General features: G+C 50.1%; 1 protein-coding gene across 1 annotated transcript in view; it reads right to left on the bottom strand.

Moving 5' to 3' along the window:
- Positions 1–9,224: 9,224 nt before the first annotated feature.
- The window catches only part of LOC123020800 (obscurin-like), a 192,030-nt gene continuing 188,589 nt past the window's right edge, over positions 9,225–12,665 (bottom strand). Inside the window, exon 112 of the mRNA XM_044424979.1 lies at positions 9,225–12,271. Coding sequence (XP_044280914.1) covers positions 12,097–12,271 — 175 coding nt within the window. The 3' untranslated portion in view covers positions 9,225–12,096. The remainder of the gene's footprint in view (positions 12,272–12,665) is intronic.

Raw genomic sequence — 12,665 nt, 5'->3', positions numbered from 1 at the left:
GCAGAAACAGCCCTCCCAGTTATGGGTCTTCATTTTAAAGATGAAATCCATGCAGAACTCTGTGCACATTTAAGAACAACGAGGAACATCCGGGAGCTCAGACAAGCTCACAGCTGAAACCTAAACTCAGAACATCAAATGCAAAGTGCTTGCAATTCACCCAGAGAATGCAGGCTACGGGGCAGATTAAAATTAAGGATATTAGTGACATATCTGTCCGGAGAAAACTGCAGCAGCTTTTGGACTACTCGGTGGCCTCATCAAATTACAATTCCCAGGATATTGGGGTGGAAAAGAAAGTCAGACTGCCTCGTTGTTGCTATACAAGTGTTCTGTAGATGGTCCATCCGTCTGCACTCTAGGAAGGAAGAAACTTCGGGAGCGGGAGATGCTCGATGGAGAGTAAGCACCACAGAATGAATGCAGAGAATTTTATTTCGGGGGAAGCAAGCAAAGGCTTCTCCGCTGTTATGTCTTCATCACCTGGTGATGCTCACCTGCACTGTGAACACACTCTAGAAAAAGTACGGCACTTGCTCTGGTCTTGTGCCATGCAAAGTTTCGCGCAGAGCTGTGCACCTTCCTCTGTGCAAGGCATCACTCAGTGCTGCAGTGATAGGAGTCATAAATGCACTGTATATATTTTATATGCAGTCTACGCTGTCTTACAGGTCATGCAAGTTTATGGGTTGAGCAAAAATTACAAAGACGTGGAGGAGGGCATAGAAGATCTTGGCTGCTGGCCCAGGCTCAAGCTCAGCACAAATGTTCCATCGCACAAAAACCTCTCGGCAAGCTCACCGCTGCTGTCCTGCCAGGCACAGGATGGACTTCCCAGTCGCCCGGGCTGCTGGGTGAGCTTCCAACACAGAAGCCCTGTGCTGGCGTTGCCCCTTCCTGAGAAGCCAGGCAGGACTGCTGCTTTGGTCTGCACGTGCCCAGCAGGCGGCTACGAGGCTGGAGAGGCAGGGCTGGCCCACAGTAGCCCTTGTAGCTGCCCCCACCCCCTTGCAGCCCCCAGCCAAACCTCGTTTCTGGCTAATTCTGGCGGCTTCTTCTCACCTTGCACTTGCACTTGCTTATCGCTCCTGGTCTCACAGGTGTACACAGCGGCGTCTTTGACCTCAGCCTGCTTCACGGTCGGGATTCGGGTGCCCCCTTCCTTCTCCATCTCATGCTTCTTGTCATCTTTGATCTCAACTCCATCCTTGAACCATTTGACCTCAGCATCCTCAGGCACCACTGAAGTGGACAGGATGATGGTCTTGTCCTCCTGGACCACAATGGGCTTCTCCTGGGCAACCTTCCCCTGGAATTTTGGCTCGGATTCTGTACGGTAAAAATGCAACAATACCTATGAACAGCTGGAGTTTCCCAAACACCCTGGAGAGTCTCAAATAAAATCAGCTGATTGAACAACGAGCACACCTACAAATTGTCCAGCACAGCAGCTGGAGGCATCCAGGGGCAACCTTCTTGCAAAGCGCGTCGGATCGGCATGCACAATATGGCAACCTGTGATGTTCTTAAAACTGTGGGTTGTGGTGGGAAAGGGCATTGCTGGCACAGGCCCAGCGCATGCTGGCACGGTTCAAAGAGCCACAGATGCTCTCTTCTTGAGCCACTTAGCCCTGTGCCTGCCCTACACCTCCGGCCTGTCTCTCCTCCAACAAGCCAGAGAAGAATCCGTGGCCGATTCTAGGGTTGTTCCAGGGGAGAAGCAAGCCAGAGGTCCAGGTCCGGATACCACGCTAGACAACCTGGGAAGGCAGGGTTGTCGGCTGCTCCACCTTACCAGAGCGGCTGCTGCGATGTGCGAAGACGGTATCCAGGAAAATACCTTTGGGACTCGTTGCAATGACATTGGAGGTAAGTTCCTGCCCAGGGGCCTCACGCTCTTCCTTCTCCTCTACCTGCTGAATCACCAGCCGGGAGGAATGGCTGTCAGCTTCTATCTTAAATTTCTTGCCAGCAGCAATCAGCTTCCCATCCAGGAACCATTTCACATCCATCTGGGCCTCGCAGGTGAGGGAGGCGTTCCCGGAAAGGACCACCTTGATCTCTTTCTGGGCCTTCTCCTTGTTGACAGGCACTTCCTCGGCCTCTGCACCAATGACAGCATCAGGAATTTTGAAAGAAGGAAAACATCAAAATTTGAATAATTACGTACTGGTATAATGTCTTTGGCTTGTTCTAGCGTGGATGATTACACAGATGCTGAAAGAATAGCAGCTACATGGAGCCATTTCATAGGCAAAACAGAAATGCAGCTTATTGCAAGTTATTTACACGAGCTGCTCCGGGAATCTTCCTTGAAGGAGGTTAGGGGACTGAACGCCCGGAGCAGGGCCTTCTCTGTGGTGGCCCCCGGATGTGGAATGTGCTCCCCAGAGAGGTTCGCCTGGAGCCAACTTTATATTATTTTCAGCGCCAGATAGAAACCTTTTTATTCACCCAACATTTTAAGGTTTAAATAATTTTAATTTGGTGTTATCAATAGTCTCAGTCGCATTTTGTTACTGTATCTTTTGATTGCTTGTGCATTTATTGCTAATTTATATTGTAAGCCGCCCTGGGACAATTGGATTGTGTAGGTTGGGATAAAAATATTGTAAATAAAAGAAATAAATAAGCTGCCTCAGAGTGGTTTTTTTAATCAAAATGGCAGACTGGCGACGTCAATAGCATATATACCTACCTACCTACAATGGGTTTACCCAAAAGGATATCAAGGTTCAATTTCTGGCTATCAGAATCACGTATCCCCCTTAGTTTTAAAAAATCCCAAAGTCCTCCTGATCTTTCTGGTACAGCCCCTCCCAGCCTCTTCTAAAACGCACAATGCCCCCCGCTTTGTCCAAGCTCCTTCCCTGAAGAAGCAAGCAGAAGGAACTATTCAACATAGGGAAGTACCTCTGGGCATGTAAAGAGTGCTTTCCCTCCCCAGTGACAAACTGCAGCCTACCCCTGTCCCAGAGTCCCTCTTTGAGGAGTCTTTTTCTGAAGCCACAGAGGGAATTGAGGGTTTAGTGCAGTTTCCCTGGTCGTCCAAACATGAGATCATCATTTCGCCATGGCTGCATGACCCCTTCCACCCATTGGGCCCTACTGCCCTCCACTCCCTGGCAACAGACGCATCATGGCTTTCTTTATTCTCATTGGCTGGCCAACGTGACCACACAGAGCAAAGGGGTGGATTGTGGCCATGGTGTTTATTCCCATTGAATAGAAATATCTGTGGGGATTGATTGATTGATTGATTGATTGATTGATTGAAATGTGCTGGACTCAAACTCCCATTATCTCTGGCAGCCTGGCCGACCTAACATCTGTCCTGCACGCTGGAGGATCCTCTTTTGCTGGAGGCTGGACAAGCAATGCCGTCACTGAAGGCTTCTCCAACCCAGCAAGGATGGACTCGGTTGCCCCAAGTTTCCTCGCCACTCAAAGATCACCCCACCCCAAAAAATAGTCCCAAAGGATGCACATAAGAAAATACCTTTCAAACTGATTGTGGCGGTGCTTTCAATGTTCTTGGTGACAAATTTCACCTCTGCCCCTTTGAAAGCGCTTGTGACCCGCTTGACGGTGAGGCCGTGGCTCGTTTTCGTCCTGGTAATGATGTATTTGTCGCTGTTCTGTAATGCTTTTCCATTAATGAACCACAAGCCGAAACACGTGGTAGTCAGATCAATAGTAAAAGTTGCCTCCCCGCCAGGGACCACTTCTACACTTCTCAGAGGGTTTTTCACGGCCAGAACAGGTTCTATGAGATTAAGGAGACCATACAGGAGTTAAAAAAGACCAAATCTTACATGAAAAATAAGGGACAGCCAACTCAGATGTTGCCACGTCATTTGGTACCTTTGGAGCGATTTAGGACCACTCATTGGGGTTTATTTCCCTATCCCAATCCTTAAACATTCCAAATGCCATGGATTCATATTAAAATTTAATTCAGTCCCCTCCTTCCCTAAAAGCAATGGCCATAAATTTCTGCTTGAACATTTTCTGGATCATGGATGGTGAACGAACCTGACCCTCCAGGCCGCTAAGCCAAGAAAGGACACCATGCTGTGAATGAGATCATGCAGATGGGGCCAACGCAACGCATGAAGTTCTCACAAGTCTCGTATCCAATAAATATGAAAAACATTTCAGCATGCCACGACTTTAAAAAATGAACAAGCAATTATAGATAACATGAAATTTAAAAAATCCCACAACGGCCCCAACCTCTTTTTGGGACATGGTTCATCCCGTGTTGGTTCTGCTCACTCTTCTTCACTTCCTCGTGTCTTCGTCTGCTTTCTCCTCTTCTTCCTTTCGCTCTTATTCCCTTCCCACTTCCCAGACTCACCCTCTCCACTTCCTCTCCCCCTCCAGGGACCTCCATACCAACTTTCCCTCTCTGGCTCTCCTCCAGCATTCAACGGGGGAGTTGAGGACCTGCCCCGGGCAACGAAGCTCCTCCGGGGTCCTCCTGCCTCCACGGGCCCTGTGAGCTCACCTGGAAGCATGAGGCAGCCGACAGGCCACCATTTCAACCCTCCACAGTGTCTCCCAAATAGCCTTGCCATTGCGTCCATGGCAAGCTAGCCAGCTGGAGGTGCCACTGCTGCCCAAGCCAGGTACACAGTGACAGACCGCCTCCTGTGGCTCCCTCCCTCTCCCAGCTCGGTGACCTCATAGAGCCGTCCCAGCTCGGTGGCCTCATAAAGAGCCATCCAGCTCGGTGGCCTCATAAAGAGCTGTCCCAGCTCGGTGGCCTCAGGAAGAGCCGTCCAGCTCGGTGGCCTCATAAAGAGCCGTCCAGCTCGGTGGCCTCATGAAGAGCCGTCCCAGCTCGGTGGCCTCACGAAGAGCCATCCCAGCTCAGCGGCCTCATAAAGAGCCATCCCAGCTCGGCGGCCTCGTGAAGAGCCGTCCCACCTGGCAGGAGGCCAGGTCAGAGTAACCTGATAGCAAGGACAATGCCTTAGGGGTGAGGAAGGGAAACCTGCCAGAGGGATCTAAGAGGGACCGAGCAAGGAAGGCAATGCTGAGGAAGGAGGTTTCAGCCTTGCCCTGGACCGGCCCATGGACAACAACACCCATGACGACTATTGCCAATCTATGGAACGCGCTCCCCAGAGAGGTCCGCCTGGCGCCGTGGTTATTTGTTTTTTGGCACCAGGCGAAGACCTTTTTATTCAAATGTCATTTTAATTGTTAATAGTATTTATTCATTTTATTCTTTGGCCAGGGCGACTTAATTTATACTGTTTATTTATATTATTTATTGAAGTTTATTTATGGTTGTGAGCCGCCCCGAGGCTTCAGTGAATGGGGCGGCATAGAAGTCTCCTAAATAAATAAACAAATAATTGCAGCACCCCAAAACACGCCAAAAGTAGTTGGTCAGAGGGAAGCCACATAGGAAAAAACCACAGTCATATTGAATTTCCTGTCTCAGAAGGGAGGGAGGATAAGAACAAAATGAACTTCATGAAACCCACAGCTGACACGCCAGCCTGTCCTCGAATACAGTAATCAAAGGGGCGGTGGAAACTGCTTGTAGCCTCCATGAAAGTCGCACATGTGCAGGGAGTAAGAACATGGCAAGCCTGTGTGAATCGCGAGCAGACAAGAAATAGGCATGGGAACTGTCTGGTCCTTGACAGAAGAAAGGACTCTGAAGCGAACAGCTGTGGCTACTTTGACGTATTGATGCATCAGAGGTGTATTAGGTGACCGAATTGCTTACCTAGGGTGCAAAGCGCATGAACTGGGGTGCAACTTTTGAGACACTGCTTTGGGCTGAATGTCCCCTTGTGTCTCCCTTTATTCTCCAGTGCACTAGAATAAAGCTGGTTTGGCTCCAAGTCTCGTCTCAGGCTCCTTTTGACCCTGGGGTCCACATGGGCTGCCCCTAACCTGCTGACCGGCTGAGTTCGGTAACACAACAGTTGCGCTCTGCTTCGCTTCTACCTCCTTGTTGACCCACCAGCCCCTTGGGCAGCTTGATGAAGGTCCTGAATTATACCGGAACTTTCCATTCTTGCTGGGTCAAATCTGTGTCTGTCTGATTATTAAGCTTGGTTACTGCACTTACCATCTCCCAGGAGTCTCTAAGCGGTTTACAACACAACCAATGATAAAACAATACAACAATACAATAAGTAAAACCAGCACAACGATAACAGCAGTGTAACAGCTGAGAGTTAAAGCATGGTGAATTAAAACCATAAAAACATATACAATCCTTTAAAAAAAACTGGATACACTAAAAATCAATTATCAAAATGGAGCCCCGGTTTGCCCGGCATCCAGAATACGGAGATGACGGCGCCAGGCCCAGTCCTCGCGGGAGGCTATTCCACAGGTGGGGCCCAGCCACCGCGAAGGCCGCAAAGAGCCGCCTCGCCTCCTTGGGGTGCCTCTTCCAGGAGGGCTCCAACCTGGTCTTAGGGGTTGGGCAGGTGCATATGGGAGCAGGAATTCTGGTCCCAAGCTGCTCAGGGCCTCGTCTGCTGAGACAAGCACCTTAAACTGGGCCAGGAGCTGAACTGGCAACCCATGAAATTAGTCGAGCATTGGGATGATGTGGGTGTGCTTGCGCCAGCAGTCGCGCTGCACAGTTCTGTACCAGCATCTTTCAGGGCAGCCCCACGTAAAGCCCTCCCACCCCTTGAGATCAGCAGTAGAGGCTCTCCTCCAGGTGAGAGATCAAGAAGCAAAGTACCCGGAGGAGGGCCTTCTCTGTGGTGGCGCCCCGACTGTGGAATGCGCTCCTCAGAGAGGTCTGCCTGGCGCCATCGTTATTTGTTTTTCGGCGCCAGGCCAAGACCTTTTTATTCAAACAGTATTTTAACAACGTATAATATTTATAGGTTTTAATTGTGCAGCCAGTGTGTTTCCGGGTTTTAATTGAAACTGTCATTATTTTGTATTTATTTCTGTGAGCCATCCCGACTCTATGTAGCAAGGGGACGGCATATAAAAATGTTAAATAAACAAATAAATAAATAAAGCAGGGACGTCACCAATCAAGAGGATGCCCAGGCCCTTCTGATTCGCTCTGTTGCTCTGTTTCAAGCGTGGGTGACTGCGGCCAGGCGCTGTCTGTCCAGGTAGAGCCGGGGCCGATAAATCAACTGCAGCTGAAAGAAGGCGCTCCTGGCCACCAAGCCTACCTGAGACTCAAGGAGATTTGGTGCAGGGGCACCCCAAGCTTCGGACCCTGTCCTTCAGGGGCAGTGGGACCCCATGCAGGACAGGTTGAAAGCCCCCACATTTGGGCAGGCAGACCATCCACCAGCAGCACCCCCATCTTGTCCAGACTGAGCCTCAATTTACTGGCCCTCATCCGGTCCATGATTGAGCTCAAGCAGTGATTCAGGATGGAAACTCACCTGGGTTTGATCAGAACGAGATGAAAAGGTGGGTGCTATCCGATTACTGATGGCACCTCATGCCCCTGCCCGAGCTTGAAAAGCATGGGGAGTGGGGCGTATGGAGCTCTGTGGAACTCAGTGGTGCAGCCACCATGGGGCAGAGCAATTGACCCCCAGCACCACCTTCTGGACACAATCAGGTAGGGGTGGAACCCCTGCAAAGCAGTGCCCCCAACTCCTATCTCAGCCAACCTGCCCAGAAGGACACCATGTTCAATGGTGTCGAAAGCTGCTGAGAGGTCCAGGAGAACCAAAAGAATCACACTCCAGCTGTCCCTCTCCCGGCAAAGCTCATCCCACAGGGAGACCAAGGCCGTCTCTGTCCCAAACCCTGGCCCAAGGCACAAATGCAACAGACCTAGATAATCTGTTTCATCCACAAGTACCTGGAGCTGCTCGGCCACCACCCCCTCAAGCACCTGGCCCAAAAGGGGATGTATGGTTGGCAATGGCCCCTGGGTCCAGCTTGGGCTTTTTCCGGCATGGTCTTCTCACAGCCTTCTTCAAGGGGGCTGGGACCACTTCCTCGCCACAGCTTCCTCAGCCCAGGCATGAACCCCCTTGCAAGATTTCTTAATGAGCCATGAGGGACCACGGTCAAGTATGTAGGTGGTGGCACCTGGTCCACAACATCTGGTCCTAGTCATTGAAACTCATCCTTCCAAGCTGCACAACTGGGTGTGCTGGAACACCTCTCTTAATAGCACTAAATCAACTGTAGAGTCCAATTTGTAGTAGATCTGAGTGGCTTTGTCTTCAAATGATAGGCAAATTCATCACAGTGAAGCACCAAAGGTTCGGTGGTCTTGTTTGAGGGTCCAGTCTGTAGGAGACCTGCACGCCTCAGAAAAGCTGAGCGAGGTGACATGGTGAAGATACCACAGAAGAGGCAAAATACTGGCGTTTTGCCTCCTTTATTGCCACAGAATAGGCTCTAAGCTGTGTCTGGTCAAACTTGTCTTGAGATCTCTTCCACCTGCCCTCAAGCCATCTCTCCTCTCACTTCACTGCCCTGAGCTTAGCTGGATACCATTGAGTTGGTTAGGCTCTGCCAGGGCAGGGAGGGAGCTTGGGAGCGATCATGTCATGCCCACTGTTCAAGTCGTCTTGGTGTTCCACAGGGTGACTTGGGATTCAGCAGGTGTGCCAACCATATCGGCTGGCTATTCCCCCAGAGACCTCTGGAAACCACCCAGACCCATCAGTGTCTGGGGTCAGACGAGCCTAATAGGTCCCCCACCCTGGCAGAGGGGAGAAGGGGCCGGTAGTCTACAGCTCACCAGAAGATGGTCAGACCATGACAAAAGGGTTAACATCAAGCCCACCTCATCTGAACCACCGTCTTCTAGATCTGTCAAGAAAACCAGGTCCAGAGCGTGCGCCGTTGCAAGGATATGTTGAAACAGCTCCACGGTTGTTCTGGAGGCCAAGAAGACCTGAGCTGCCCTGAAGATGGCCGCCTCACCGTGGATGCCCAGGTCCCACAGAAGCACCTTTGTGGGGGTCCTCAGCACCTAATCTGAGGCTACCTCCATCAGCTCAGGCAAGGAGACTGCTGGGGAAGAATCCCTGATCTGTCCTGAGCCCCCAACGCCAGGTCCGAACACACAAAACCACTCGAAAATAAATCCTTACTGGGTGCTGTCTGTCTTCTTCTGCCCAAACATGTAGAGGAGCATGATCCAACCACAACTCTGCACACCATGTGCAGAGTGTGCGCACCCTTAAGCGTCTCTGTGCTGGCTCTTGCCAGCATATTAGCACCAGAACCACTGACTTAGGCACAAACCTTATTAAAATAGTTTAATTTAATTTAGAATTCAATGCAAAACAGCTTCATGTTCAGACCCATGTTTAGTCATGCTCTACATGCAGGCCGCTGGGGCGGAATCCAAGTCACACCGTCCACGTCATGTACAAAATAAAAAGTGCTAAACGCCTAGCTGTTGAGACTAAAATCGAAATAATACCCCACAATAAAATGTAAAAATTCCTTCTTCCAGTGATGGTTTCTTCTTCAGGCATTGCAATTTCAAGCCATTAAAGCAGAAACAATTTTCTTTAAAAACAGGTTTTTTGGCCAGATTGAATAACTTTGAAAGGCTTGGAGGCAAACTGAATTGCTCAGGGCAACGACCCTTTGAAGTATTAAAGATGAAATTCTCAACTTTATTCAGGGCTATCATAAGGACTAGCATTCTGATTGTAAATATTCCAGCAACCGTTTCTTCCTAAAGTGCCGAACAGGCTACAGCTGTTGTCTCTTCTAATGATTCAAGGTCTTTAAACTTTGTGCCAGCAGTTAGAGACCAACTGTTCTTTCACTCAGTTTCATTCAGTTCCTCGGATTTGCGCCCACCCTTCCAAATTTACTGACAAGGTCATCATCTCGTAAGCTTAAAATGTCTTGAGATATTTAGAACCAGTTTCTCCATCAATCGGCTTTGTGCAATGCAAGTTTTAAAAAAAAGACACATGATCTGCTGGGCAGAACGGAGGGTGAGCGTCACAAAAGGCTTGTTTGAAAGAATCTGAACAAAACGAGGTTAGTTCTGCCAAGGAAATTCACAGTTAACAGCACTAACACACGGCAAAGTAACCACAGTAGCTGCTGGGGGCAATGCAGGATAAACAGGTTAAGGTATAGTTTGGTTTTCTTGAACTGGGTGGGGGCAGCTACCAGTGATTCATGATTTTGGAGGCATATTCAAAAATGCCAACACCAGAAGAGCTCAGAGACGGCCAGTCCAAGCAGCTACGACAGCACCCTTTGAGCTCAGGGTATTGTTTGTCTCAGGAGAAGCACCAGGATCAAGCAAGACATGTCTGGCCACCACGGCAGAACAGGAAATATTTGGATTTCGGATTAGATTCCGGGTGATTACAATCGTGGCAAATACAAGACTCCATGCATCCCACTACTTGTTTTAAATTAAAAACAGAGCAAACCCAAACACCCCACCCCCAAGGTAAGACTATGAATTTCTTGGCTTGTGGAAGTTACGCAGTTCTGTGATGATTTAGACTCTCCAGTGATGGGAGCATTGCGCATCATCCCTTGGGATGTGGGCGCATTTCTATGGACCTCTCTGGCAAGCTCCTTCCATGATCCTCAACGAGACAAGCAGCTTCTCCCCGACCATTCCGCGGTAAAAGGTTCTCCATTGTTCACACGCGTTGTTTAGAGTTACTACATTCCAGTTCCTCTGTCAGAGCCCAGCCTGGGAAGTTGGTTCCTGGCTCCTTGAGCACCAAACTGGCCTCGAGACCTTTGCTGGATTTGGAGGAAATGCGCCCCAGTCCAGTTCCCGTGTTCTTGGCCAGCTCGGCAACCAAGCTACATGCCAAAGAGCCCTGCACTGAGATTGCCATAGCCACAAACAGCTGCTGGCGGGTTCCCTTGTTGAAAGGCAGTTTCTCCGAGCATCCACTCAAGTTGCAACAGGGCTTATAGAAAATGCTGCCATTCTCGACTGCACGTGTCGTGCCGTGGTCAGCGTGTGAAATTGGCGACCCGGCACGCCTGGATTCTAGCCCCGATCAACCCTGAAGCTCACGAGTGACCTTGAGCCAGTGGTGGCTTCACCTATTCCACAGGGTTGTTGTTGGTGTGGAGGAGAACCTTGCAAGATGCCTTCAGATACTTGCCATGAGAAGACAGGCAGGGCATATGCATAAAGTTGTAAAAACAACCTCAAAACCTCCACCTACTTGCAAATGGCCGGCTGTGCCTTACAGGTGTAGCTTCTAGGAGTGGCTACGCAGAAAGAAGAGCACATCCTGTCTGGCTGGAGCAGTAACGCAGGGGAACATGGATTATGGCTTAGAGCACAGCTGTGCTTGAGGATTGCTTCAGTGTGCAGCTAACGCTTGTTTCTTAGCTAGGACACCATGGGCCTTTCCATGCTCAAAGGGAGGTTTTGTTGGACATTGTTCAGCCCCGAGAGATGAGACTTTGTCCCTGTTTAATGACCCTAGTCGACAAGCGCTAGCTTACATATGCCACAGCACCCTTCTTTCACCACTGAATGACTGCGTTCTGTCTAGCACAGAGAATTTTACAGGTGTGTTTCCAGGCACCTGTGACAGGTTCATCATGACTATGGAGATGCACCCGGAAATGGTGCTTGTAGAAACAGGCAAGAATTTCAAACTAAGACCACAATCAACTGTTTCAGTGAATGACTGTCCATGAATAAAAATGAAAAGACTAGAAGGGAAATAAGAAGTTACGTAGCTAGCACAACCCCTGAGCTAAGGCTGAATGAATTCAGGCATCCGACATGGACTTTTGATGAGCATTTCCTTAAAAGAAACACCCAAGAAAGACAATTCCCGTTCCTCATGGAGTGCTTCCACCCTTAAACAGCTCTGTGGACAGGAAGATTTCCATAATATTTATCCCTTCTTACTTCCTGTAGTTAAAACGCATCTTTGCTCCCACTTATGGGTTGACCCCAACTGTGCCAGGCTATTAAGAACATGTCATGAAAACAATATCATGAAAGAGAACAGCTGTGTCCACAAATTGTGACTTGGCGACAACTTGCTTTCTGATGACGCATAATTGTCCGCATATGCAAACGAGCTGCAGCCCTTGTTTGGATGGTGGGTAAGATGCGGAAGCGGGCGGAGAGAGCCAGAGTCTGAAGGAGCTTTGCTACACGGTCATCAGGCCGTACTTGGAGCAAAGCAGGGCCTTTTTCCTTTCCCGCTCAGCTACGAAATTCCTCAGCTTGGTGGTGGAGAACGTCACGGTGGCTTGCTGACGCTCATCCAGGCCGGTCTCCTGCAGCCACGGAGACTGAAGGCACTCTGCTGCTGTGGGACGCCTCCTGGCAGAGAACAGAAGATGGGGGTCTCAACAGGACCAGATGGATGGGGCACGAAGTCCAACCAGCCAAGTTCGAAAGACAGCTGTGCGTGTCTCTGAGCGGATGGGAACAAGCAGAGCCAGCTTCCCTCGGGCTCAGCCTGGTCTTAGGAAGCAAGCCGAGCAGAGAGGCGTCTGCAGACGCTTGTGCAACAACGGCTGTGCAGCCAGCGCCCTTCTCCCGTGTTCTGCGCAGCGGCACGCACAAGAGGCGCATCATTTGCGCAGTGTGTGGGGCTCGGTCCCCGGCGAGGGGCAAGCAAACGCTGAGTGTGCTCACCAGGAACTTGGACTCAGAGCCGCACCAACGTGGACCAGAGTCCGGGGAGCCGAGCCAGCGCATCAGAGAGACCCAC

This window comes from Varanus komodoensis, unplaced genomic scaffold (assembly GCF_004798865.1).
Source record: "Varanus komodoensis strain SLA01 unplaced genomic scaffold, ASM479886v1 scaffold15, whole genome shotgun sequence".
NCBI lineage: Eukaryota > Metazoa > Chordata > Lepidosauria > Squamata > Varanidae > Varanus > Varanus komodoensis.
Note: the sequence above shows the minus strand (reverse complement) of the source record. Positions and strands in the feature narration are given on the sequence as shown.